Source organism: Oncorhynchus clarkii, chromosome 20 (genome assembly GCF_045791955.1).
Source record: "Oncorhynchus clarkii lewisi isolate Uvic-CL-2024 chromosome 20, UVic_Ocla_1.0, whole genome shotgun sequence".
NCBI classification, from domain to species: Eukaryota; Metazoa; Chordata; class Actinopteri; order Salmoniformes; family Salmonidae; genus Oncorhynchus; species Oncorhynchus clarkii.
Window position 1 is genome coordinate 81,523,592 of NC_092166.1, and position 27,404 is coordinate 81,550,995.

The window sequence follows — 27,404 nt, forward strand, 5'->3', positions numbered from 1 at the left end:
ATCAATAAGCTGCTCCCAAACATTATAAACCAGCATCAGCACATCAATGAGCTGCTCCCAGACATTATAAACCTGCATCAGGACATCAATAAACTTAGAGAGGATCTCATGTTAAATACTGTTGAAGTAATATGGCTACAGGTTAATTTGCCTCACCTAAAGCTCATTCTGGTGGGAAGCTGCTATAGACCACCAAGTGCTAACAGTCAGTATCTGGATAATATGTGTGTGATATCAAGAGGTTTATTTTCTGGGTGATTTAAAAAAATATATATATTGACTGGCTTTCGTCAAGCTGCCATCTCAAGAAAAAGGTTAAAGCTGTAGCCAGTGTTCAGGTTGTCAGTCAACCTACCAGAGTAGTTAAAAACAGCACAGGAATGATTTTTTATTTAACTAGGCAAGTCGGTTAAGAACAAATTCTTATTTACAATGACATCCTATCCCAGCCCAGCCTAACCCTAACCCGGACGACGCTGGGCCAATTGTGCGCCGCCCTATGGGACTCCCAATCACGGCCGGTTGTGATACAGCCTGGAATCGAACCAGGGTCTGTAGTGACGCCTCTAGCACTGATGTATTGATCCACATGTATTGATCACGTCTTTACTAATGCTGCAGAAATTTGCTTTAAAACCTTATCTAAATCCATAGGATGTAGTGATCACAATATCGTAGCCATATCTAGGAAAACCAAAGTTCCAAAGGCTGGGCCTAATCAAATCAAATTGTATTTGTCACATGGGCCGACTACAAGTGTAGATGTTACCTTGAAATGCTTAGTTAAAAGCCCTTAACTCTATTTGTTGAACTGCATTGTTAGTTAAGAAAATATTTACTAAATCTAATTTATTTATAAAGTCCTTCTTACATCAGCTGATATCTCAAATCTGAAATCTACTAAATAAACTAAAGTAAAAAAATATAACAAAATTAAAATAAGTAACAATAATGAGGCTATATACCGGTCCTGAGTCAATAATAAACAGCGAGTAGCAGCAGTGGTGGTGGGGGGGGGGGGTCAATCTAAATAGTCTGGGTGGCCATTTGATTAATTGTTCAGCAGGTGGCTTGGGGGTAGAAGCTGTTACGGAGCCTTTTGGTCCTAGACTTGGCACTCTGGTACTGCTTTCCGTGCGGTAGCAGAGAGAACAGTCTATGACTTGGGTGACTGGAGCCTTTGACAATTTTTTGGGGGGGCCTTCCTCTGACACCGCCTGGTATAGAGGTCCTGGATGGCAGGAAACTTGGCCACAGTGATGTACTAAGCCATACGCACTACCATCTGTAGCGCCTTACATATACGGTCATATGCCGTATATAATGTATAAGATGTCTTACAATAAGTTTTGTAGTGATTGATATGTTGACGTAAAGAATATTTGTTGGTCTGTGGTGTGTAATGAGGAGCAACCAGACGCTGCACTTGACACATTTATGAAATTGCTTATTCCATTTACTAATAAGCATGAACCCATTAAGAAAATGTCTGTTAAATCCCCCATGGATTGATGAGAATTTAAAAAAAATATATGGTTGAGAGGGATGAAACAAAAGGAATGGCCAATAAGTCTGGCTGCACAACCGATTGGCTAACCTACTGCAAATTAAGAAATGACTAAACTGATTAAAAAGAAGAAACTATACTATGAAAACAAAAATACATGTTGTAAAGAATGATAGTAAAAAGCTTTGTGTTATGGCTTTAGACTCCCTGCGATATTGCGGATAAAGAGTTACCTGTCTAACAGAACACCGAGGGTGTTCTTTAATGGAAGTCTCCAACATAATCCAGGTAGAATCAGGAATTCCCCAGGGCAGCTGTCTAGGCCTGTTACTTTTTTCAGTCTTTACTAATGCCATGCCACTGGCTTTGAGTCAAACCAGTGTGTCTATGTATGCGGATGACTCATCACGAGACACGTTGTCTACTACAGTGACTGAAATCACTGCAACACTTAACAAAGAGCTGCAGTTAGTTTTAGAATGGGTGGCAAGGAATAAGTTAGTCTGAAATATTTCAAATCATTCACTAAACCGTGTAATAAATCATGTGGAAATTGAGAAAGTTGAGATGACTAAACTGCTTGGAGTAACCCTGGATTGTAAACTGTCATGGTCAAAACATTTTGATACAACAGTGGCTAAGATGGGGAGAAGTCTGTCCGTAATAAAGCACTGCTCTGCCTTCTTAAGAACACTATCAACAACGCAGGTCCTACAGGCCCTAGTTTTGTCACACCTCGACTACTGTTCAGTCGTGTGGTCAAGTGCCACGAAGAGGGACCTCGGAAAATTACAATTGGATCAGAACAGAGTACCACGCCTTGGATGTACACAGAGAGCTAACATTAATCTCTCATGTCTCAAAGTGGAGGAGAGATTGACTTCATCACTACTTGTTTTTGTAAGAAGTGTTGACATGTTGAAAGCACCAAGCTGTCTGTTTAAACTACTAGCACACAGCTTGGACACCCATCCATACCCCACAAGACATGCCACCAAAGGTCTCTTCACAATCTCCAAGTCAAGAACAGACTATGGAAGGAGCACAGTACTACATGGAGCCATAACTAGATGACTGCGAAGACACACACACACACATACACACATATATACACATGAGTCAGACTGCAGAGTGGAAAAGCAGCCAACAACTCATTCAAGACTGTTGGAAAAGCATTTCAGGTGAAGCTGGTTGAGAGAATGCCAAGAGTGTGCAAAGCTGTCATCAAGGCAAAGGGTGGCTATTTGAAGAATCTCAAATATAAAATATATTTTACCACTTTTTTTGATTTACCACTTTTTTGGTACATAATTCCATATGTGTTATTTCATAGTTTTGATGTCTTCACTATTATTCTACAATGTAGAAAATAGTAAAAATAATAAAAAATAAAAGCTTGAATGAGTAGGTGGTGTTAAACTTTGGACTGGTAGTGTATGTGAAAGTAGAGTTGTGGCCTGAGGGAACACACTTAATGGGTTGTGAAAAGTGTTATGAAATGTAATATAAAAAATGCTGTATATAACTGCAATAATGTTTCTTCCCCAGGAAGAGTAGCAGCTGGGATCCTTAATAAATACATGTTTGAAAAGCGAGTAGGTTTAAAGATTTTTTTTTTTTTCCGTCTCAGTGTTGTATATCGAGACAGGCTTGAATAAGCTGAGTAGCCAATAGGCAGATGGTAATTTATCTGATTCTCTGTAATAGTGGTATGGGAATAATAATGCATTTTATTTTGTAAAGTGGTTTCTTTCATCAAACACATTTTCAGTCACTTCCTGGTCTGAAGGATAAACAGGTTAATGTTAAGACCTACATGTTTTTTTTGTAGAGTGTCATGGAATGTAGACCTACATTGAACACCACACATTGGCTGTTACTGTAGGCTGGATGATAGAACAGCTATTTCCATGCTAAAAATGTTATGGGGTGTATTTTCTCCATTGTTTTTGATGGTAGGCCTAAATGATGATCAAATGGCCACAGTGGCCAACTTGATCACTGTTTAAAACTGTGACTTAAAAGGGGTATAGCCTCAGTGTTCACAGAAAACGCCCGCTGGAAGTTGCACAGAATTTTCACTGTGTTCAAGTTTGCATTCAGCAGACCTACAATGGCTTTGCTTCTGATGCCCTCGCTAGTTTGATTTGTCTTTCACATTCCCAGCCTTACTTTCTTCTGTTTTTTGTCCACAACATTGAGTCATTGAAACTGAAACAGTGCTGAAGGCAGAAAACAATGTACCGGCTGTGATTTACAACTTGATGGCAATATTTGTTGGACTACCAAGCAATATATTGGTGAATTATATTAATCATGCATAGATGAATGCATCCATCTATTCTGCCAACAAATCAAATCACATTTTATTTGTCACATACACATGGTTAGCAGATGTTAATGCGAGTGTAGCGAAATGCTTGTGCTTCTAGTTCCGCTCATGCAGTAATATCTAACATGTAATCTAACCTAACAATTCCACCAACACTACCTTACTCCATGTAATGTTATTTTTTTGTTGTCAGATAGAACCTATTTTTAAAACTATTAAGTTGGTTTTGTAGCATTAAACTGTGAATTGGATATTTTCGACTGATATTATGATTGTCTGTTTTTCATATCTTGCAAAGTAGTTAAAACACTGTCAGTTTCACTTTGAACCTTTCTTGTGTGAACATGATGGGAAGGTCGAGTCTACTGCTCTGTGAAACTGATACTAAAGAATATGGTCCCAAGTGGCACCCTCATTCCCTCATTCAGGCTTCAGAATGCATTCCCAGTCCTTTACTTTTCCCACCCTCATTCCCTCATTCAGGCTTCAGAATGCATTCCCAGTCCTTTACTTTTCCCACCCTCATTCCCTCATTCAGGCTTCAGAATGCATTCCCAGTCCTTTACTTTTCCCACCCTCATTCCCTCATTCAGGCTTCAGAATGCATTCCCAGTCCTTTACTTTTCCCACCCTCATTCCCTCATTCAGGCTTCAGAATGCATTCCCAGTCCTTTACTTTTCCCACCCTCATTCCCTCATTCAGGCTTCAGAATGCATTCCCAGTCCTTTACTTTTCCCACATTTTGTTACAGCCTGAATACTCACAATACCCCGTAATGTCAAAACGGAATTATGTTTTTAGAACATTTTTTTTAACAAATTTAATAAGAAATGAAAAGCTGAAATCTCATGAGTCGATAGGTACGGCAAGCCTAAAAACATTGTGTAAAAAATGTGCTTAACAAGTTGGATAATAAGTTGCGTGGACTAGCTCTTTGTAGAAGGGTGTTTAACATGATTTGTTTAATGACTACCCTACTTCTGTACCCCACTCGTACAATTATCTGTAAGGTTAAGAGCAGTTAATTTCAAACGCAGATTCAACCACAAAGACCAGGGAGGTTTTCCAACACCTCGCAAAGAAGGGCACCTATTTGTAGATTGGTATAAAAAAAAGCAGACATTGAACATCCCTTTGAGCGTGGTGAAGTCATTAATTACACTTTGAATGGTATATCAATACACCCAGTCACTACAAAGATACAGGCATCCTTTCCAACTCAGTCCTGAGTGGCCTAGTAACAGTTTTGACTTAAATTGGCTTGAAAATCTGTGGCAAGACTTGAAAATGTCTGTCTAGCAAGGATCAACAGCCAACTTGACAGAACTTGAAGAATAACAAAAAATAAAGGGCAAAAATGGTACTTTCAAGGTTTGCAAAGCGCTTAGAGACTTACCCCAATAGACTCTCGGCTGTAAATGCTGCCCAAGGTGATTCCAACATGTATTGACTCAGCAGGTTGAATACGTATCTAATTCAAATATATTGGTGTTTTTTTTATTTATTTTTTATAAAAAAAAGAATATTTCCGTTTGACATTACAGAATATTTTGTGTAGATGGTGGACAAAAATTACAATTTAAATCCATTTGAATCCCGTTGTAACACAACAAAATGTGGGGGGGAAAATCCAGGGTTGTGAATGCAGTGTAGGTCTCTCTCTCGGCTCTGGTCAAAAGCATTTACATAGGGAATATGGTGCTGTTTTGGATGTGAACCAAAATATGGTTGAAATGTACAGGAACACTAATATGCTCCTCTTTTAATTACCTCTACAGGGCATCCGTCTTGTTTGAAGTTTTCCCCAGAGCTGACCACTAACGTCAAGAGATTGCGATGGCAATGTATAGAATGTAAAACATGTAGCTCCTGTCAAATACAAGGCAGAAACGCTGTAAGTATTATAATGATGTAATATTGTTCTATTTTCTGTTTACAAACCATTTTAATCCGTGATATAGATTGATAATACTTTCATAGAGACATAGCGAGTCTAACGTCTCCAAGGCATTATGGGTAGTACATGTCCTCTTAATGATATTGGCTGATCCCAAATAGCGCCCTAGTCACTATATAATGTACTACGAAGGTCAAAGGTCATGCACTATATTGGTAATAGTGTGCTGTTTGGGACACATACTATATAATTACAGATGTTTTTCAAACATAGATCAGCCTTTTCCCGGGCAACATGTTGTACATTGAAGATGCACCGCCCTTTCTTCATTCAAAACATAAATCACCTTCTCATCCATGTTAAACTAAATGGACGTGTACCTCCTTTAGAGTGAAATGACAGAAGGTGTAACATCTATGCAACTACAGGGAAGCCACCACACAGCCCCACACATGCCTCCTGTCTCCTTGCAGGATGAGATGCTGTTCTGTGACTCCTGTGATCGGGGGTTTCACATGGAGTGCTGCGACCCGCCTCTCTTAAGGATGCCAACAGGTAACGGCGTTTTATACATGTTTGGCTCCTTAGTTTTGTCTGAGGTTGTCTCTCTCCTTCTCTTGTCTTTTTCTCCATCTCTTATCTCTTTCTCTCGCTCCCTCTCTCTCTCTCCTTCTCTTGTCTTTTTCTCCATCTCTTATCTCTTTCTCTCGCGCTCTCTCTCTCTCTCTCCTTCTCTTGTCTTTTTCTCCATCTCTTATCTCTTTCTCTCGCTCTCTCTCTCTCTCTCCTTCCGTCTGTCTTTTTCTCAATCTCTTATCTCTCTTTCTCTCGCTCTCTCTCTCTCTCGCTCTCTCTCTCTTCCTTTCTCTCAATTCAATTCAAGGGACTTTATTGGCATGGGAAGCACGTGTTAACATTTGCCAAAGCAAGTGAAGTAGATAATATGCAAAAGTGAAATAAACAATAAAAAATAAACACTTGCAGAAGTTCCAAAAGAATAAAGACATTACACATTTATGTCTGTATTCAGTGTTGTAACAATGTACAAGTGGTTAAAGTACACAAGGGAAAATAAATAAGCATAAATATAGGTTGAATTTACAATGGTGTTTGTTCTTCACTGGTTCACAAATCTTGCTGCCGTGACGGCACACTGGTATTTCACCCAGTAGTAATGGGAGTTTATCAAAATCGGGTTGGTTTTCGAATTCTTTGTGGATCTGTGTAATCTGAGGGAAATATGTTTTTGATTTTTTTATTTCAACTTTATTTAACCAGGTAGGCTAGTTGAGAACAAGTTCTCATTTACAACTGCGACCTGGCCAAGATAAAGCAACGCAGTGCGACAAAAACAACACAGATTTACGCATAACCAAACGTACAGTCAATAACAGAAAATAGAAAAGAATAATAGAAAAATGTACAGTGTGTGCAAATGTAGAAGAGTAGGGAGGTAGGCAACAAATAGGCCCTAGAGGCGAAAAAAAAAACAATTTAGCATTAATACTGGAGTGATAGATGTGCAGATGATGATGTGCAAGTAGAGATACTGGGGTGCAAAAGAGCAAGAGGGTAAGTAACAATATGGGGATGAGGTAGTTGGGTGGGCTATTTACAGATGGGCTGTGTACAGGTACTGTGATCGGTAAGCTGCTCTGACAGCTGATGCTTAAAGTTAGAGAGGGAGATATAAGACTCTGCAATTTGTTCCAGTCATTGTCTGCAGAGAACTGGAAGGAAAGGCGGCCAAAAGAGGTATTGGCTTTGGGGTTGACCAATGCAATATACCTGCTGGAGCGGGTGTTATGGGTGGGTGTTGCTATGGTGACAAGTGAGCTGAGATAAGGCGGAGCTTTACTTAGCAGGGTCTTGTAGATGACCTGGAGCCAGTGGGTTTGGCGACATATGTAGTGAGGGCCAGCCAACGAGAGCATACAGGTCGCAGTGGTGGGAAGTACATGGGGCTTTGGTGCTAAAACGGATGACACTGTGATAGACTACATCCAGTTTTCTGAGTAGAGTATTGGTGGCTATTTTGTAAATGACATCGCCGAAGTCGAGGATCGGTAGGATAGTCAGTTTTACGAGGGTATGTTTGGCGGCATGAGTGAATTAGGCTTTGTTGCGAAATAGGAAGCCGATTCTAGATGTCATTTTGGATTGGAGATGCTTAATGTGAGTCTGGAAGGATATTTTGGGGGGGTGTTCCAGGTGGAAAGCATGGTCAGCCGTGGAAAAATGCTTATTGAAATTATCGACTTTCGTAGATTTATTAGTGATGACAGTGTTTCCTGGCCTCAGTGGGCAGCTGGGAGGAGGTGCTCATATTCTCCATGGACTTTAGTGTCCCAAAACTTTTTGGAATTAATGCTACAGGAAGCAAATTTCTGTTTGAAAAAGCTAGCCTTAGCTTTCCTAACTGGCTGAGAATATTGGTTCCTGACTTCCCTGAAAAGTTGCATATCGCGGTGGCTATTCGATGCTAATGCAAAACGCCATAGGATGTTTTTGTGCTGGTCAAGGGCAGTCAAGTCTGGGGTGAAGCAAGGGCTATATCTGTCTTTAGTTCTACATTTTTTGAATGGGGCATGCTTATTCAAGATGGAGAGGAAAGCACATTTGAAGGGCAACCAGGCATCCTCTACTGACGGGATGAGGTCAATATCCTTCCAGGAGACCCGGGCCAGGTCGATTAGAAAAGCCTGCTCGCTGAAGTGTTTTAGGGAGCGTTTGGCAGTGATGAGGGGTGGTTGTTTGACCACGGACCCATTACGCATGCAGGCAATGAGGCTGTGATCGCTGAGATCCTGGTTGAGGACAGCAGAGGTGTATTTAGAGGGCAAATTGGTCTGGATGATATCTAAAAGTGTGCCCATGGTTACGGATTTAGGGTTGTACCTGGTAGGTTCCTTGATAATTAATGTGAGATTGAGGGCATCTAGCTTAAATTGTAGGACGGCCGGGGTGTTAAGCATGTCCCAGTTTAGGTCACCTAACAGTACATACTCTGAAGATAGATGGGGGCCAATCAATTCACATATGGTGCCCAGGGCACAGCTGGGGGCTGAGGCGGCAACAGTGAGAGACTTGTTTCTTGGAAGGTGGATTTTTAAAAGTAGAAGCTTAAACTGTTTGGGCATAGACCTGGACAGTATGACAGAACTCTGCAGACTATCTCTGCAGTAAATTGCAACTCCGCCCCCTTTGGCTGTTTTATCTTGTCGGAAAATGTTAATGCAAGGTTATGCTCACTGAGTCTGCACATAGTCAAAGCTTTCCTTAATTTTGGGTCAGTCACCGTGGTCAGGTATTCTGCCACTGTGCACTCTCTGTTTAGGGCCAAATAGCATTCTAGTTTGCTCTGTTTTTTTGTTAATTCTTTCCAATGTGTCAAGTAATTATCTTTTTGTTTTCTCATGATTTGGTTGGGTCTAATTGTGTTGCTGTCCAGGGGCTCTGTGGGGTGTGTTTGTGAACAGAGCCCCAGGACCAGCTTGCTTAGGGGACTCTTCTCCAGGTCCATCTCTGTAGGTGATGGCTTTGTTATTGAAGGTTTGGGAATCGCTTCCTTTTAGGTGATTGTAGAATTTAACGGCTCTTTTCTGGATTTTGATAATTAGCGGGTATTGGCCTAATTCTGCTCTGCATGCATTATTTGGTGTTCTACATTGTACACGGATGGTATTTTTGCAGAATTCTGCATGCAGTCTCAATTTGGTATTTGTCCCATTTTGTGAATTCTTGGTTGGTGAGTGGACCCCAGATCTCACAACCGTAAAGGGCAATGGGTTCTATGACTGATTCAAGTATTTTTTTGGCAGATCCTAATTGGTATATCGAAATTTATCAAATCAAATCAAATCAAATTTTATTTGTCACATACACATGGTTAGCAGATGTTAATGCGAGTGTAGCGAAATGCTTGTGTTTCTAGTTCCAACAATGCAGTAATAACCAACAAGTAATCTAACTAACAATTCCAAAACTACTGTCTTGTCCAAAACTACTGTCTTGTATGTTCCTTTTGATGGCAAAGAAGGCCCTTCTTGCCTTGTCTCTCAGATCATTCACAGCTTTGTGGAAGTTACCTGTGGCGCTGATGTTTAGGCCAAGGTATGTATCGTTTTTTTTTGTGTGCTCTAGGTGTCTAGATGGAATTTGTATTTGTGGTCCTGGCGACTGGACCTTTTTTGGAACACTATTATTTTGGTCTTACTGAGATTTACTGTCAGGATCCAGGTTTGGCAGAATCTGTGCAGAAGATCTAGGTGCTGCTGTAGGCCCTCCTTGGTTGGTGACAGAAGCACCAGATCATCAGCAAATAGTAGACATTTGACTTCAGATTCTAGTAGTGTGAGGCCGGGTGCTGCAGACTTTTCTAGTGCCCTCGCCAATTCCTTGATATTTATGTTGAAGGGGGTGGGTTTAATCTGCATCCCTGTCTCACTCTACGGCCCTGTGGGAAGAATTTTTTTTTTCTGGCAATTTTAGCTGTACACTTGTTGTTTGTGTACATGGATTTTATAATGTTGTATGTTTTTCCTCCAACACCACTTTCCATCCATTTGTATAGCAGACCTTCATGCCAAATTGAGTCGAAGGCTTTTTTGAAAGCAACAAAGCATGCCTTTGTTTTGTTTGTTTGTCAATTAGCGTGTGCAGGGTGAATACGTGGTCTGTCGTACAATAATTTGGTAAAAAGCCAATTTGACATTTCCTAAGTACATTGTTTCCACTGAGGAAATGTACAAGTCTGCTGTTAATTATAATGCAGAGGATTTTCCCAAGGTTGCTGTTGACGCATATCCCACAGTAGTTATTGGGGTCAAATTTGTCTCCACATTTGTGGATTGGGGTGATCAGTCCTTGGTTCCAAATATTGGGGAAGATGCCAGAGCTAAGGATGATGTTATAGAGTTTTAGAATAGCCAATTGGAATTTGTTGTCTGTACATTTGATCATTTCATTGAGGATACCATCAACACCACAGGCCTTTTTGAGTTCGAGGGTTTTTATTTTGTCCTGTAGTTCACTCAAGGTAGTTGGAGAAGTCTTTAATAGTTGATTCTAATATTTGTATTTGATCATGTAAACTCAGCAAAAAAAAAAGTATTGTCCCTTTTTCAGGACCCTGTCTTTCAAAGATAATTCGTAAAAATCCAAATAACTTCACAGATCTTCATTGTAAAAGGTTTAAACACTGTTTCCCATGCTTGTTCAATGAACCATAAACAATTAATGAACATGCACCTGTGGAACGGTCGTTAAGACACTAACAGCTTACAGACTGTAGGCAATTAAGGTCACAGTTATGAAAACATAGGACACTAAAGAGTCCTTTCTACTGAATCTAAAAAACACCAAAAGAAAGATGCCCAGGGTCCCTGCTCATCTGCGTTAAAGTGCCTTAGGAATGCTGCAAGGAGGCATGAGGATTGCAGATGTGGCCAGGGCAAGAAATTACATAAATGACGCCTAGGAAAGCACTACAGGGAGACAGGACGGACAGCTGATCGTCCGCGCTGTTGCAGACCACGTGTAACAACACCTGCACAGGATCGGTACATCTGAATATCACACCTGCGGGACAGGTACAGGATGGCAGCAACAACTGCCCAAGTTACACCAGGAACGCACAATCCCTCCATCAGTGCTCAGACTGTCCGCAATAGGCTGAGAGAGGCTGGACTGAAGGCTTGTAGGCCTGATGTAAGGCAGGTCATCACAGGCAACAACGTTGCCTATGGGCACAAACCCACTGTCGCTGGACCAGACAGGACTGGCAAAAAGTGCTCTTCACTGGCGAGTCGCGGTTTTGTCTCACCAAGGGTGATGGTCGGATTCGCGTTTATCGTCGAAGGAAGGAGCATTACACCGAGGCCTGTACCCTGGAGCGGGATCGATTTGGAGGTGGAGGGTCCGTCATGGTCTGGGGCGGTGTGTCACAGCATCATCGGACTGAGCTTGTTGTCATTGCAAGCGATCTCAATGCTGTGCGTTACAGGGAAGACATCCTCCTCCCTCATGTGGTACCCTTCCTGCAGGCTCATCCTGACATGACCCTCCAGCATGACAATGCCACCAGCCATACTGTTCGTTCTGTGTGTGATTTCCTGCATGACAGGAATGTCAGTGTTCTGCCATGGCCAGTGAATAGCCCGCATCTCAATCCCATTGAGCACGTCTGGGCCCTGTTGGATCGGCGGGTGAGGGCTAGGGCCAATCCCACCAGAAATGTCTGGGAACTTGCATGTGCCTTGGTGGAAGAGTGGGGTAACATCTCACAGCAAGAACTGGCAAATCTGGTGTAGTCCATGAGGAAGAGATGCACTGCAGTACTTAATGCAGCTGGTGGCCACACCAGATACTGACTGTTACTTTTGATTTTGACCCTCCCTTTGTTCAGGGACATATTCCATTTCTGTTAGTCACATGTCTGTGGAACTTGTTCAGTTAATTTCTTAGTTGTTGAATCTTATGTTCATACAAATATTTACACATGTTAAGTTTGCTGAAAATAAACACTGTTGACAGTGAGATGATGTTTTTTTGTTGCTGAGTTTATATGATTTTGCTGTTTGTTCTTTGTTAAAGAGCCAAAAAGATTGGAGAAGTGGTTTACCCATACATCTCCATCTCTTCGTGTTGTTTGTTTAGTGTTTTCCAATTTCTCCAGAAGTGATTAGATTCTATGGATTCTTCAATTACATTGATCTGATTTCTGACGTGCTGTTCCTTCTTTTTCTGTACTGTATTTCTGTATTGTTTTAGTGATTCACCTTAGTGAAGGCGTAGACTCAGCTTTTCCCGGTCTCTATGTTTTTGGTTGGACAGGTTTCTCAATTTCTTTTAGATTTTTGCATCTTCATTAAACCATTTTGTCATTTGTTAATTTTCTTTTTATAATTTTAGATTTTTAGATTTGATAGGGAAGCTGAGAGGTCAAATATACTGTTAAGATTTTCTACTGCCAAGTTTACACCTTCACTATTATAGTGGAACGTTTTCCAGGGAGTTGTCTAAAAGGGATTTAATTTGTTTTTGGCTAATTGTTTTTTGGTAGGTTTCCAAACTACATTCCTTCCCTCTATAGCATTTCTTAATATGATTCAGTTCCTTTGGCTTTGATGCCTCATGATTGAGTATTGCTCTGTTCAAGTAGTGTGATTTTGCTGTGATCTGATAGGGGTGTCAGTGGGCTGACTGTGAACGCTCTGAGAGACTCTGGGTTGAGGTCAGTGATAAAGTAGTCTACAGTACTACTGCCAAGAGATGAGTTATAGGTGTACCTACTGCAGGAGTCCCCTCGAAGCCTACCATTGACTATGTACTGTACATACCCAGTGTCCGACAGAGCTGCAGGAGTCCCCTCGAAGCCTACCATTGACTATGTACTGTACATACCCAGCGTGCGATAGAGCTGCAGGAGTTGTGACCCGTTTTTGTTGGTTATGTTGTCATAGTTGTGCCTAGGGGGGCATATGGGGGAGGGAATGCTATCACCTCCAGGCAGTTGTTTGTCCCCCTGTGTGCTGAGGGTGTCAGGTTCTTGTCCGGTTCTGGCATTTAGGTCACCACAGACTAGTACATGTCCCTGGTTCTGGAAATGATTGATTTCCCCCTCCAGGATGGAGAAGCTTTCCTCATTAAAGTATGGGAATTCTAGTGGAGGGATATAGGTAGCACACAGGAGGACATTTTTCTTCTCTGTTAAGATAATTTCCTTTTGAATTTCCAGCCAAATGTAAAATGTTCCTGTTTTGATTAATTTAATGGAGAGAGTTAGGTCTGCTCTATACCAAATTAGCATGCCCCCTGAGTCCCTTCCCTGTTTCACACCTGGTAGATTGGTGGATGGGACTACCAGCTCTCTGTAACCTAGAGGGCAACCAGTGGGTCCGTCTCCTCTATACCACCCACCTGGTAGTGTGGTGGATGGGACTACCAGCTCTCTGTAACCTAGAGGACAACCAGTGGATCCATCTCCTCTATACCACCCATCTGGTAGTGTGGTGGATGGGACTACCAGCTCTCTGTAACCTAGAGGGCAACCAGTGGGTCCATCTCCTCTATATCATGTTTCTTGTAGGATGACAATGTCTGTATTTCCAATTTCTTTGAAGTCCAGGTTCCTGCTCTTTAGGCCGAAGGCAGATGACCTCAGGTCTTGGATATTCTAGATGAGATGGTGAAGGCTTTGTATTCCATAAAGTGTCCAATGTTGTTGGTCTTGTGGTTTGGCCTCAGGCCAGTAAGTGTGAGCAGAGCCTGCTGAGCATCTGGTACATTCCATTGGCTTGGACTAGTGTAAGAGTGGGGGTTGGGCCTTTTTGCCTGCTCACGGCCTGGGCGTTTGTGTGACTTCCATGTTGAGGCCCTCTTTGCGGGGGTGGGTGCATGGGGTGGGCAGGAGGAGCATACGTCTGATCTGAGATGGCATAAATAGGGTGTGGGGATGGTTGACTTGGGTGGGTGTTGATTGGATGTGAGGAGAGTGTCTGGGAGAGTCTCGCTGGTCTGGGCGGGGTGTCTATTGATCTGTTGCTCCTATGTGAAGTGTTGGGGCTGCGTTTGAGAGCGATGTCCGGGTGAAGGTCGGCACTGCTGCCTTGTATAGGTGGACCTGGTCATAGAGGCTGTTCAAGTCCAGGGTGGAGTGGTGGGCCAGGAAAAAATTGTTTTTGAGGCAAGTCACGTGAAATACTTGCGTTTACCCGCTGTAGGGTGGAAGTTTTTTTCGTGGTAGCAGGGTGGACATAACCACTTGTGCATTGGGAAAAGTAGAAGAAGCTTTTTCAATCACTCGCTTCAGTGCTGTGGCCACCCTTTCCTGCTGTATTCTCAGGTCGTTGGTGCCTGTGTGTATTATTATGTGACTGGGTGACCCTAGTTGGTCCTCAGACAGAAGGTCTGGGTGTTTGGACACCAGAGTTTAGACACACTGTGTTTGGGAAAAAGTGTTTTTTCTTCTATATATTTCCCATTTGAGCTGGCTTCTCTGCGGGGGTGGCCACCTCTCTAGTGGGTTGTTCTCTGTCACGCCATCCCCCTCAACATCTCCTCCAGCAGTCTGATTCTCTCCTCTAGTGCTCTGTTCTTTCCTGCTCTTTCTTTTTATATCGTTGAAGTTGTCTCACCACAGTCCAGAGTGCAGATATGTCTCTCTCCACCTCCAGCTCGCCAGGTCTAGTTAAGGGGGTGTTGTTGTGCTGGACTGTTGTCTGGGTCTGTGCAGACTGCAGAGTAATCACCTGCTGTTCCAGCTCCACCTGCCTTACCTCCAGCTGGGTAAATGTATCCTTCATTTCAATGAGGGGGTAGTACTCCGTGGTGGGAGGTTGACTTTCCGCTTGGGGTTGCTCATCTGTTGGGTTATATAATGAAGATATCTGGGGTGGGGGTATCTTTCTCAAGGGAGAGCTTCTCCTGCTGGACTATAATTCTTTGATTAGGTGAAAGTCCAGCTGAAACTGTTTGGGTTTGCCCTGTACTATTACTGTTCCAGACTTATAGAGATTTGTATTAGTGGACTCAGAATCCTCGCTGTCTAGTATCCTGAGTTTCCACCCCTCGTTAACTTCTTGACGCTACCCATCCCTTAAGCGGGATAATTGTCATCAGCAACCGCTGAATAGCATAGCGCCTCAGTCAAATAATATTACAAAAAATATTCATATTCATGAAATCACAAGTGCAATATTGCAAAACACAGTTTAGCCTTTTGTTAATCCACCTGTCGTCTCAGATTTTGAAATTATGCTTTACAGCGAAAGCAATCCAAGCGTTTGTAAGTTTATCGATCGCATGACAAAACATTAAGTACACTTAGCATCAGGTAGCTTGGTCACGAAAATCAGAAAAGCTATCAAATTAATAATTTACCTTTGATGATCTTCGGATGTTTTCACTCGCGAGACTCCCAGTTACACAACAAATGTTCCTTTTGTTCCATAAAGATTATTTTTATATCCAAAATACCTCCGTTTATTTGGCGCATTATGTTCAGAAATCCACAGGAAAGAGCGGTCACGACAACGCAGACAAATTCCAAATAATATCCGTACTGTCCACAGAAACATGTCAAACGTTTTTTATAATCAATCCTCAGGTTGTTTTTAAAATATATAATCAATAATATATCAACCGCAAATGTCTTTCACAGTAGGATAGGGAAAAGCAATACCTATCCAAACTCTGTTGCGCGAGCAAAACTCATGTGACCACTTGACGCGATGTTATCGTTCTGGCACATTTTTCAAAATAAAAGCCTGAAACTATGTCTGAAGACTGTTGACACCTTGAGGAAGTGATAGGACAAGGAATCTGGTTGATATCCCTTTAAATGGAGCAATGGGAGGCTATGGAACATGGAGTTTTCAAAATAGAAGCCACTTCCTGGTTTAATTTTTCTCAGGGTTTCGCCTGCAATATCAGTTCTGTTATAGTCACTGACAGTTTTGGAAACTTTAGTGTTTTATATCCTAATCTGTCAATTATATGCATATTCTAGCATCTGGTCCTGAGAAATAGGCCGTTTACTTTGGGAACGTTATTTTTCCAAACATAAAAATAGTGCCCCTTAGCTTCAAGAGGTTAATGCAACCACTGTGTCAGATTTCAAAAAAGCTTTACATTGTGGATTCAACAAAGTCAGAAATAGCATTATAAATATTCACTTACCTTTGATGATCTTCATCAGAATGCACTCCCAGGAATCCCAGTTCCACAATAAATGTTTGATTTGTTTGATAAAGTCCATTTATGTTCAAATACCTCCTTTTTTCGCGCGTTTAGCCCAGTAATCCAAATTCATTAGATGCGAGCAGACGTAAAGTCAAAAAGTTCCGTTACAGTCCGTAGAAACATGTCAAACGATGTATAGAATCAATCTTTAGGAAGTTTTTATCATAAATCTTCAATAATGTTTCAACCGGAGAATTCCTTTGTCTGTAGAAATGCAATGGAATGCAAGCTAACTCTCACGTGAATGCGCGTGGTCAGCTCATGGCACATTGGCAGACCTCATTCAGCTCCCATTCCCCCCTCCTTCACAGTAGAAGCATCAATCAAGGTTCTAAAGACTGTTGACATCTAGTGGAAGCCTTAGGAAGTGCAATATGACCCCATAGACACTGTATATTTGATAGGCAATGAGTTGAAAAACTACAAACCTCAGATTTCCCACTTCCTGGTTGGATTTTTTTCTCAGGTTTTTGCCTGCCGTACGAGTTCTGTTATACTCACAGACATCATTCAGACAGTTTTAGAAACTTCAGAGTGTTTTCTATACTAATAATATGCATATATTAGCAACTGGGCCTGAGTAGCAGGCAGTTTACTCTGGGCACCTTATTCATCCAAGCTACTAAATACTGCCCCCCAGTCCCAAAGAAGTTAGAGGGGTAGTGTGCTAATATAGCACTGTGCCATGCCAGGGGATGGTTTGTATGAAAGATGAGGTTGCTGATGTTCCCATTTTTATACTAGTCAGCAAAAAGTGTCTCTTGATTTTCCATAAGGAGCTTCATTTTGTGATATTTTCTTGCCTTATCATTTTTTACATACACAGGGTACTGTATTTTAATTACCTCTTAACAGCGGGAGGCAGCTTCTAAGGCCTCTCCATTTGGTTGGAGTAGACTGTGCGACTCTCCTGCCATTGTTGGGCTAAAGGGCTTTGACACCTCTCACTTGACACGTCAGTGCTAATTGAAGTTGTATCAAGCTTAGCAGCCTTCATTTAGCATTCGGTCATTATAAAGTAAAGTAATGTAATGCGTTTTTCTTCTTGGCTTTTGGAAATAAAATATATCTTCAGACTAAACATTACTCACTCAGTTCCAGGTTGGATGGTGTTTTCAGGTTTCTGTTGTTTTCCACAGCATTTGCTGTATAGCGTTGGAATAATAATCTTTGGTCGTTGTAAGCATTTCAGGTGATTCTGTAATTCCGTCCAAAATCAGTTTGTAGGTTTTGAGTTTTGATTTGGTGTGAAGGTTATGTTGTAGAGGGTAGTATCCTGTATATATGTTCCTGACAAAAAAAAATCCAAGTTTAAATATAAATCTATATTTTTTTAAGAACATGCTGAAAAATGCAGGAACTCATCAGATCATAACCTCTCTCTCTCTCATATATTTATTTATATATATATATATATATATATCTTTGTCTCTTTCTTTGTCTCATCGTAGTGAAGCAGACATGGCTTATTAGGAGTTAGCATACATATCAAATGATTTCCCAGTCCCAGGGGTGATGTATTATCTGTAGATTACAGTACAGGCCCTACAGCTATGGTGGAATGATTGAACATGTACTGAAGTGTAGGACGCTTGGCAGACAGACTAATATTCTCACAGTCGAATCGCTTTGCTCAAAAACATGCTGACATGGGCAGTGTCCCAAATGCTAGCCTATTCTCTCCACCGGTCAAAGTGTTGCACTGTAGAGGGAGTTGCCAGTTGGGACGCAGACTAGAAGTCTGTTTGGGTGGAGGTTTATTTCTTATGGATTTCCCTGCCTTGTGTTGATTTAATTAAATGTAGTTGGTTGTGAGGAGTGTTTCTCTCTCCCTCTCTCTCTCCGTTCGTTGTAAGTAGTGAGTAGGAGTGTTTCTCTCTCCCTCTCTCTCTCCGTTCGGTGTAAGAAGTGAGTAGGAGTTTCTCTCTCCCTCTCTTTCTCCGTTCGGTGTAAGAAGTGAGTAGGAGTGTCTCTCCCTCTCTTTCTCCGTTCGGTGTAAGAAGTGAGTAGGAGTTTCTCTCTCCCTCTCTTTCTCCGTTCGGTGTAAGAAGTGAGTAGGAGTTTCTCTCTCCCTCTCTTTCTCCGTTCGGTGTAAGAAGTGAGTAGGAGTGTCTCTCCCTCTCTTTCTCCGTTCGGTGTAAGAAGTGAGTAGGAGTTTCTCTCTTCCTCTCTTTCTCTGTTCGTTGTAGGAAGTGAGTAGGAGTTTCTCTCTTCCTCTCTTTCTCTGTTCGTTGTAGGAAGTGAGTAGGAGTGTCTCGCCCTCTCTTTCTCCGTTCGTTGTAGGAAGTGAGTAGGAGTTTCTCTCTTCCTCTCTCTCTCAATTCGTTGTAGGAAGTGAGTAGGAGTGTGTCTCTCTTCCTCTCTCTCAATTCGTTGTAGGAAGTGAGTAGGAGTGTGTCTCTCTTCCTCTCTTTCTCTGTTCGTTGTAGGAAGTGAGTAGGAGTTTCTCTCTTCCTCTCTCTCTCCATTCGTTGTAGGACATGAGTAGGAGTTTCTCTCTTCCTCTCTCTCTCCATTCGTTGTGGGAAGTGAGTAGGAGTGTCTCTCTTCCTCTCTTTCTCTGTTTGTTGTAGGAAGTGAGTAGGAGTTTCTCTCTTCCTCTCTCTCCATTCGTTGTAGGAAGTGAGTAGGAGTGTCTCTCTTCCTCTCTCTCTCCGTTCGTTGTAAGAAGTGAGTAGGAGTGTTTATCTCTCTCTCTCTCTCTCTCTCTCCGTTCGTTGTAAGAAGAGAGTAGGAGTGTCTCTCTCTCTCTCTCTCTCTCTCTCTCCGTTCGTTGTAAGAAGTGAGTAGGAGTGTTTATCTCTCTCTCTTTCTCCGTTCGTTGTAAGAAGAGAGTAGGAGTGTCTCTCTCTCTCTCTCTCTCTCTCTCTCTCTCTCTCTCCGTTCGTTGTAAGAAGTGAGTAGGAGTGTCTCTCTCTATCTCTCTCTCTCTCTCTCTCTCTCCGTTCGTTGTAAGAAGAGAGTAGGAGTGTCTCTCTCTCTCTCTCTCTCTCTCCGTTCGTTGTAAGAAGTGAGTAGGAGTGTCTCTCTCTCCCCCCTCTGTCTGCATTAAAAGGAAATGTTTCAAATGAATGTGTCTTGTGAATTGATGAAGCCTCATATCAGATTTTGTCTCTGACTCTGTTTCTCCCTCCCTCTGTGTGTGTGTCCAGGTACCTGGGTCTGTCAGGTCTGCAGGCCCAAGGAAAATGGAAAGACATTTCTGCATATGAAAGCCGATCAGATCAAACGTCGATATGCAAAGCCAATCGGGAGGCCCAGAAATAAGCTCAAACAAAGAATGTAAGTTTTATCATTATGATCTATTAGAGTATATATTTTTCTTACTTTGTTGTACCAATAAATGACTTTTCAGAGTGTCTGTAAACCACCTTATTGGCTCGAGGAAATCAATAATATCGTAATATTTTGTTATTGAGTTATGTTGTTAGTACTTACATTCTCATAAAGTTTAGCTTTGTTTCTCCATCTAGCTTTTATTAGTATCCTAACTCTATGTTGTTTTGGTGTCTAGGTCTGTAAGCAGTGGTGCCGGCTCCGTGCTAGCCCGGGGAGGAAGGGGGTCACCTGGTAGGGGTCAAAAGCTTACCGTCTGTTCCACACCTTCATCTGGTCATGCAGCATCTGTGAAGAACGCCACAGACAGATTGGCTGTTGCTATAGCTGACCCCTGTTGGGCAGGTGACGCTGTCACCCCTCCTCCCCAATTCACCACCACCTCCTCCACCCTCTCCACCACTCCCCCCCTCACGCCCACCTCGTCCTCCTCCTCCACCCCAGCAGCTATACTCACCGTTAACAAGAAAACCAAAGGGCTTATCGATGGGCTTTCCAAATTCTTTACACCCTCGCCTGTCAGTCGTAGGTCGTCGCGAGCCGGCGAGATCTTAGACCCCTCAGCCTCGAAAGGGTCACAGTCTTGTTGTCCTGCTAGGAAAAAGCCTGTCCCTCCGCCAGAACTATGGAAACTAAGTCCATCTCCGTCAGTTGTTGTTGGCATGGCTGCAAAGCTAACCACCACCACCCTATCTCCCTGTACACTCCCTCTCTCTCCCCCACCCACGTTGCCTGGACAGGGCTCCACCACGTCCCAGGTATTCTCCAACTCTGATAACTCCCCCCAGAGTTCTTCCAGCCAGTCTAGCGTCCCCTCCCTTACTATTTTGTCTGATCACAACCAGCTTAAGGGACTCTTTGACGGACTCTCCCATATCTATACCACTCGGGGACAGTCTCGGAAAAAGGGACTGCCTTGCTATGCACCACCTAAGCGCAGGCACCATAAGGCATCCAAAAGGCGTCCTCTCATTCCCCATCCTTCCCAGCAGCACCTTGGAAAGAAAGAGAGAATAAAGAAACCATTGCTTTTGTTGTCCCATTCATCTCCTAACGCCTCTTCCCATCCTGGGCACGGCCGGCCAAGGGGGCGCCCCTTTAAGTTGGTCAGTCATTTCAGACGTAACCCCTTTTTTAAAAAGCACAGAATGCTAGGCAGGCTAAGATGTAGAATGACCCCTCAGAAGGGAACCCAGGAAATGAACCCTCAGCAGGGAACCCAGGAAACACCAGGAAAGGGAGACATGACAGACGAAGGAAGAATTAAGACAGAGCACCATCATGGTAAGAAAAGGCTTGAACGCTCCGACCGAAACTACCTGCGTCTACTGCTATCTTTATTTTTATTTTTTTTTAACCCTAAGGCTTGTCACAAATTGCCTGGCTATTTATACAAATGTATACTACTGTGTGAGCTAGCTAATGTTTTATTTTGAAGAGTGAACAAGCACATTGTGGCTTTACCTCACTTTTATTAAATAACATTTTAACAAGTTTCTACTACTAATCTTTTATTTTTACCACCTACTTTTAATTCATTAATTTCAATTTGTTTAACCTGTTTAATTGCGTTTTTTTTTTAACTTTAATGGCTGAATAATAGTCTAGCAACGCGGCTTCAGTTCCATCTCTCTGTCGCCGGCTTCTTTGTTATAGTAGGTCATCATATTAGTGCATGACCTAAACCCTAAACCCTCACACTGCTTCCTCTGTCCTTGACCTAAACCCTAAACCCTAAACCCTCATACAGCTTCCTCTGTCCTCGACCTAAACCCTAAACCCTCATACTGCTTCCTCTGTCCTTGACCTAAACCCTAAACCCTAAACCCTCATACTGCTTCCTCTGTCCTCGACCTAAACCCTAAACCCTCATACTGCTTCCTCTGTCCTTGACCTAAACCCTAAACCCTCATACTGCTTCCTCTGTCCTCGACCTAAACCCTAAACCCTCATACTGCTTCTTCTGTCCTTGACCTAAACCCTAAACCCTCATACTGCTTCCTCTGTCCTCGACCTAAACCCTAAACCCTCATACTGCCTCTTCTGTCCTCGACCTAAACCCTAAACCCTCATACTGCTTCCTCTGTCCTTGACCTAAACCCTCATACTGCTTCCTCTGTCCTCGACCTAAACCCTAAACCCTCATACTGCTTCCTCTGTCCTTGACCTAAACCCTAAACCCTCATACTGCTTCCTCTGTCCTCGACCTAAACCCTAAACCCTCATACTGCTTCCTCTGTCCTCGACCTAAACCCTAAACCCTCATACTGCTTCCTCTGTCATCGACCTAAACCCTAAACCCTCATACTGCTTCCTCTGTCCCTGACCTAAACCCTAAACCATAAACCCTCATACTGCTTCCTCTGTCCTCGACCTAAACCCTAAACTCTCATACTGCCTCCTCTGTCCTCGACCTAAACCCTAAACCATCATACTGCTTCCTCTGTCCTTGACCTAAACCCTAAACCCTAAACCCTCATACTGCTTCCTCTGTCCTCCGGTCCTCGACCTAAACCCTAAACCCTCATACTGCCTCCTCTGTCCTCGACCTAAACCCTAAACCCTCATACTGCCTCCTCTGTCCTCGACCTAAACCCTAAACCCTCATACTGCTTCCTCTGTCCTTGACCTAAACCCTAAACCCTCATACTGCTTCCTCTGTCCTCGACCTAAACCCTAAACCCTCATACTGCTTCCTCTGTTCTTGACCTAAACCCTAAATCCTCATACTGCTTCCTCTGTCCTCGACCTAAACCCTAAACCCTCATACTGCCTTCTCTGTCCTCGACCTAAACCGTAAACCCTCATACTGCTTCCTCTGTCCTCGACCTAAACCCTAAACCCTCATACTGCTTCCTCTGTCCTTGACCTAAACCCTAAACCCTAAACCCTCATACTGCTTCCTCTGTCCTCGACCTAAACCCTAAACCCTCATACTGCCTCCTCTGTCCTCGACCTAAACCCTCATACTGCTTCCTCTGTCCTCGACCTAAACCCTAAACCCTCATACTGCCTCCTCTGTCCTCGACCTAAACCCTAAACCCTCATACTGCTTCCTCTGTCCTTGACCTAAACCCTAAACCCTCATACTGCTTCCTCTGTCCTCGACCTAAACCCTAAACCCTCACACTGCTTCCTCTGTCCTTTACCTAAACCCTAAACCCTCATACTGCTTCCTCTGTCCTCGACCTAAACCCTAAACCCTCATACTGCCTCCTCTGTCCTCGACCTAAACCCTAAACCCTCATACTGCTTCCTCTGTCCTCGACCTAAACCCTAAACCCTCATACTGCTTCCTCTGTCCTCGACCTAAACCCTAAACCCTCATACTGCTCCCTCAGTCCTCTGTCCTCGACCTAAACCCTAAACCCTCATACTGCTTCCTCTGTCCTCGACCTAAACCCTAAACCCTCATACTGCCTCCTCTGTCCTTGACCTAAACCCTAAACCCTCATACTGCCTCCTCTGTCCTCATGTCCTCGACCTAAACCCTAAACCCTCATACTGCCTCCTCTGTCCTCGACCTAAACCCTAAACCCTCATACTGCCTCCTCTGTCCTCGACCTAAACCCTAAACCCTCATACTGCTTCCTCTGTCCTTGACCTAAACCCTAAACCCTCATACTGCCTCTGTCCTCGACCTAAACTCTAAACCCTCATACTGCTTCCTCTGTCCTCGACCTAAACCCTAAACCCTCATACTGCTCCCTCAGTCCTCTGTCCTCGACCTAAACCCTAAACCCTCATACTGCTTCCTCTGTCCTCGACCTAAACCCTAAACCCTCATACTGCTTCCTCTGTCCTCGACCTAAACCCTAAACCCTCATACTGCCTCCTCTGTCCTTGACCTAAACCCTAAACCCTCATACTGCTTCCTCTGTCCTCCTGTTCTTGACCTAAACCCTAAACCCTCATACTGCCTCCTCTGTCTTCGACCTAAACCCTAAACCCTCATACTGCTTCCTCTGTCCTCCTGTTCTTGACCTAAACCCTAAACCCTCATACTGCTCCCTCTGTCCTCCTGTTCTTGACCCTCTGCCTATGTGCACTGCCTTTGCCCACTATGATCGTCACCTGGTAGTAACTGTAGTGTAGTGTGGTTGCATTATTAGCACCCCTTCCACCCACCACTACCACCAGTGGCACTGTCAACATTCACCCTCACCTCCAACAGTCGTTAGACTGACACATATACCCTAGTGATTGACATTCACCTACCATTGATGATACACACTTGACATGATGATTACGACTATTGATCAACTATTGATCTATCTCTCCATCGTATGGTGTCATAGGTCCGGTTTAGCTTAGTCCTAGACTAAGAAGCACGTCCAATTTTAGATTCTCAATTGAGCTTTTTAGTCCAGGGCTTAATCTGTGTCTGGGAAACCGGACCTAAAGGGCTAAGATCCAGTTGTTTTTTTTTTAAAGATATGGATTGGATTTGAAGGGGTTGTTAACAGATGTGGGACCAAGTCACTGTTATTGAAGTCACAAGGTCTGAGTCTGGAGTCAAGTCCAAAGTAGAACGAAACGAGTCTGGAGTCAAGTCCAAAGTAGAACGGAACGAGTCTGGAGTCAAGTCCAAAGTAGAACGGAACGAGTCTGGAGTCAAGTCCAAGTCGTGCATTCTAAGAGCGAGTCGCGTCTCAAGTTTTTTTTTTCCCCAAGTTGAGTCTCAAGTAAAGTAAAAAAAAAAAAAAAAACATCTACACATGCAATGACTGGTTCAACTACAAATCTTTGTCTATGTATTGAGGCCCTTTTCATTATTTTGTCTACAACACATTTTGATGATAGGGACCTTGTAACAGTCTTTATAACATTTTTGGGGTTATTACCTCCTTTTCCTCCCTAATTTTGATCTTGTCGCATCGCTGTAACTCCCCAACGGCTCGGGAGGCGAAGGTTGAGTCTTGGGTCCTCCGAAACATGACACACCAAACCGCGCTTCTTAACATCCACCCGCTTAACCCGGAAGCCAGCCGCACCAATGTGTCGGAGCAAATTATCATTCAACTGACGACCGAGGTCAGCCTGCAGGCTCCCGGCCCGCCACAAGGAGACGCTAGAACACGATGAGCCAAGTAAAGCCCCCTTGGCCAATCCCTCCCCTAACCCGGATGACGCTGGGCCAATTATGCGCCGCCCTATGGGACTCCCGATCACGGCCAGTTGTGACACAGCCTGGGAACGAACCTGGGTCTGTAGTGACTCCTTAAACCGCTGCGCCACTCAGGAGGCCCAACTTGTAACAGTCTTAAAGGCATGCTTCTGAATTTTGGTAATGAGGCCTTTTATCTACTTTCCCAGAGTCAGATGAAGTAAGGGAATACTATATTTATGCCTCTTTCCTGTATAAAGGAAGATAGTGGTAGTTTCGCAAGCCAATGCTAATTAGCGTTGGCACAATGACTGGAAGTTTACGGGTAGCTACTAGCATGCTCATAGCGAAAATCCCATAGTATCCCTTTAAGGGCCTGAAATCAGCAGAAGGCAAGGCAGGTTGATGTGCTCAATGTAGATTTAGTTACAGGCCTTGTTGATCCAATGATGAAAGTGCAATATCATCAACATATGCAAAAGAACATATGCATCAGCAAAAATCTCTGAAGCTTGAGACTCACATCTCCCTCACTAGCTTTAAGCACCAGCTGTCAGAGCTGTAAATAGCCCATCCAACTACCTCATCCCCATACTGTTATTTATTTTGCTCCTTTGCACCCCAGTATCTCTACTTGCACGTTCATCTTCTGCACATCTACCATTCCAGTGTTTAATTGCTGTATTGTAATTACCTCGCCACCATGGCCTATTTATTGCCTAACCTCCCTTATCCTACCTCATTTGCACACACTGTATATAGACTCTTTCTATTGTATTATTGACTGTATGTTTGTCTATTCCATGTGTAACTCTGTTGTTGTTGTTTGTGTCGAACTGCTTTGCTTTATCTTGGCCAGGTCGCAGTTGTAAATGAGAGCTTGTTCTCAACTAGCCTACCTGGTTAAATAAAGGTGAAATAAATAAAATAAAATATACAAGTAGATTTACCAAATATACATGGGCAATAGCCCAAAAGAAATAGCCTCTGTATCAGGTTTAACCTGTCATAACTGAACGGACACAGGTGGAGGGCCAAACTGTACTGCCTAGTTCCCCTTGAGGAACCAAAAGGAGTCTGACAGGAGCTCAACAGGTACATGTAAGCACTTGGCCCTTCCCAGGACAATACTGTTACCCAATTGGCAATTACAAAACCAATTTTACATTCTTCTTAATCAGACTTAATGATTATTAATGATATTTCATCACCATTCATACATGGAACAAACATTTAATCTTATTCAACATACTGACTCCAAAGCGTGGAGCACAGGGCACTTACACGGAACCCAAACCGACTGAGCGCGTGTGCCAGCGTGCATAAATTAATTTTGTCCCCCCCACACCAAGCACGATCACGACACGCAGGTTAAAATATCAAAACAAACTCTGAACCAATTATATTAATTTGGGAACAGGTCGAAAAGCATTAAACATTTATGGCAATTTAGCTTGTTAGCTCGCACTTGCTAGCTAATTTGTCCTGGGATATAAACATTGAGTTGTTATTTTACCTGAAATGCACAAGGTCCTCTACTCCGCCAATTAATCCACACACAAAATGGTCAACCGAATCGTTTCTAATCATCTCTCTTCCTTCCAGGCTTTTTCTTCTCTTGACTTTATATTGCAATTGGGAACTTTTCATGAATTAGGTGCATTACCGCCACTGCCCTCGTTAGTCTTTCAGTCACCCACGTGGGTATAACCAATGAGGAGATGGCACGTGGGTACCTGCTTCTATAAACCAATGAGGAGATGGGAGAGGCAGGACTTGCAGCGTGATCTGCGTCAGAAATAGAACTGATTTCTATTTTATCCCTTGGCAACGCAGACGCGCGCGAGCAGTTTGGGTGCAATAATTGAATAACACAAATTTCTAAATGTATTTTGCGTGCACGAGCGGTGTAGTCGGCCTGTTTAGCGTAGTCCTATGCCCACTGAGGCGTTACCGCTTCCGTTACACAAGACCAGAATGACAGACGACACAAACACACGGACAAAACCTGGGAAATACGAACAAGGGAAACCTTTTGTTGAATGAACAGAACTTCTACCTCAATAAACAATGAACATCACGCCCACCCGGAGCATAAGAAATGGTCAATGAACATCACGCCCACCCAGAGCGTAAGAAATGGGCAATGAACATCACGCCCACCCGGAGCATAAGAAATGGTCAATGAACATCACGCCCACCCAGAGCGTAAGAAATGGGCAATGAAAATGTATTAAACGTAAAATAATCAAACCTACGGTGATGAAACACTAGCAATTATTGTAAGTATTAGATAAACTATAGATTTCCCACACGTGGCCTTTAAACGTGCAAAAGCACCAGCAAACATTTCAACCAAAGAACAAAGTTGCTCCAATGGCGGGAGTTTGGAGAAACGCGCCTCTTCACCACGCAAAATAATAAGCATTTAAACAAGAAATACAAAAAATACAAGCTTCATAAATAAATTATACATTTCAA

The 27,404-nt window shown here is 43.0% G+C and overlaps 1 protein-coding gene across 2 annotated transcripts in view; it reads left to right on the forward strand.

The window, feature by feature from the left end:
• The window catches only part of LOC139376981 (histone acetyltransferase KAT6B-like), an 88,205-nt gene that overhangs the window by 27,272 nt on the left and 33,529 nt on the right, over window positions 1–27,404 (forward strand). The window contains exons 4-7 of one of the 2 annotated variants that reach the window (XM_071120013.1): window positions 5,619–5,734; window positions 6,211–6,292; window positions 19,633–19,762; window positions 19,995–21,100. In XM_071120013.1, coding sequence (XP_070976114.1) covers window positions 5,619–5,734; window positions 6,211–6,292; window positions 19,633–19,762; window positions 19,995–21,100 — 1,434 coding nt within the window. Of the gene's footprint in view, window positions 1–5,618; window positions 5,735–6,165; window positions 6,293–19,632; window positions 19,763–19,994; window positions 21,101–27,404 lie in introns of both variants that reach the window. The other variant, XM_071120015.1, reaches the window with a different exon arrangement.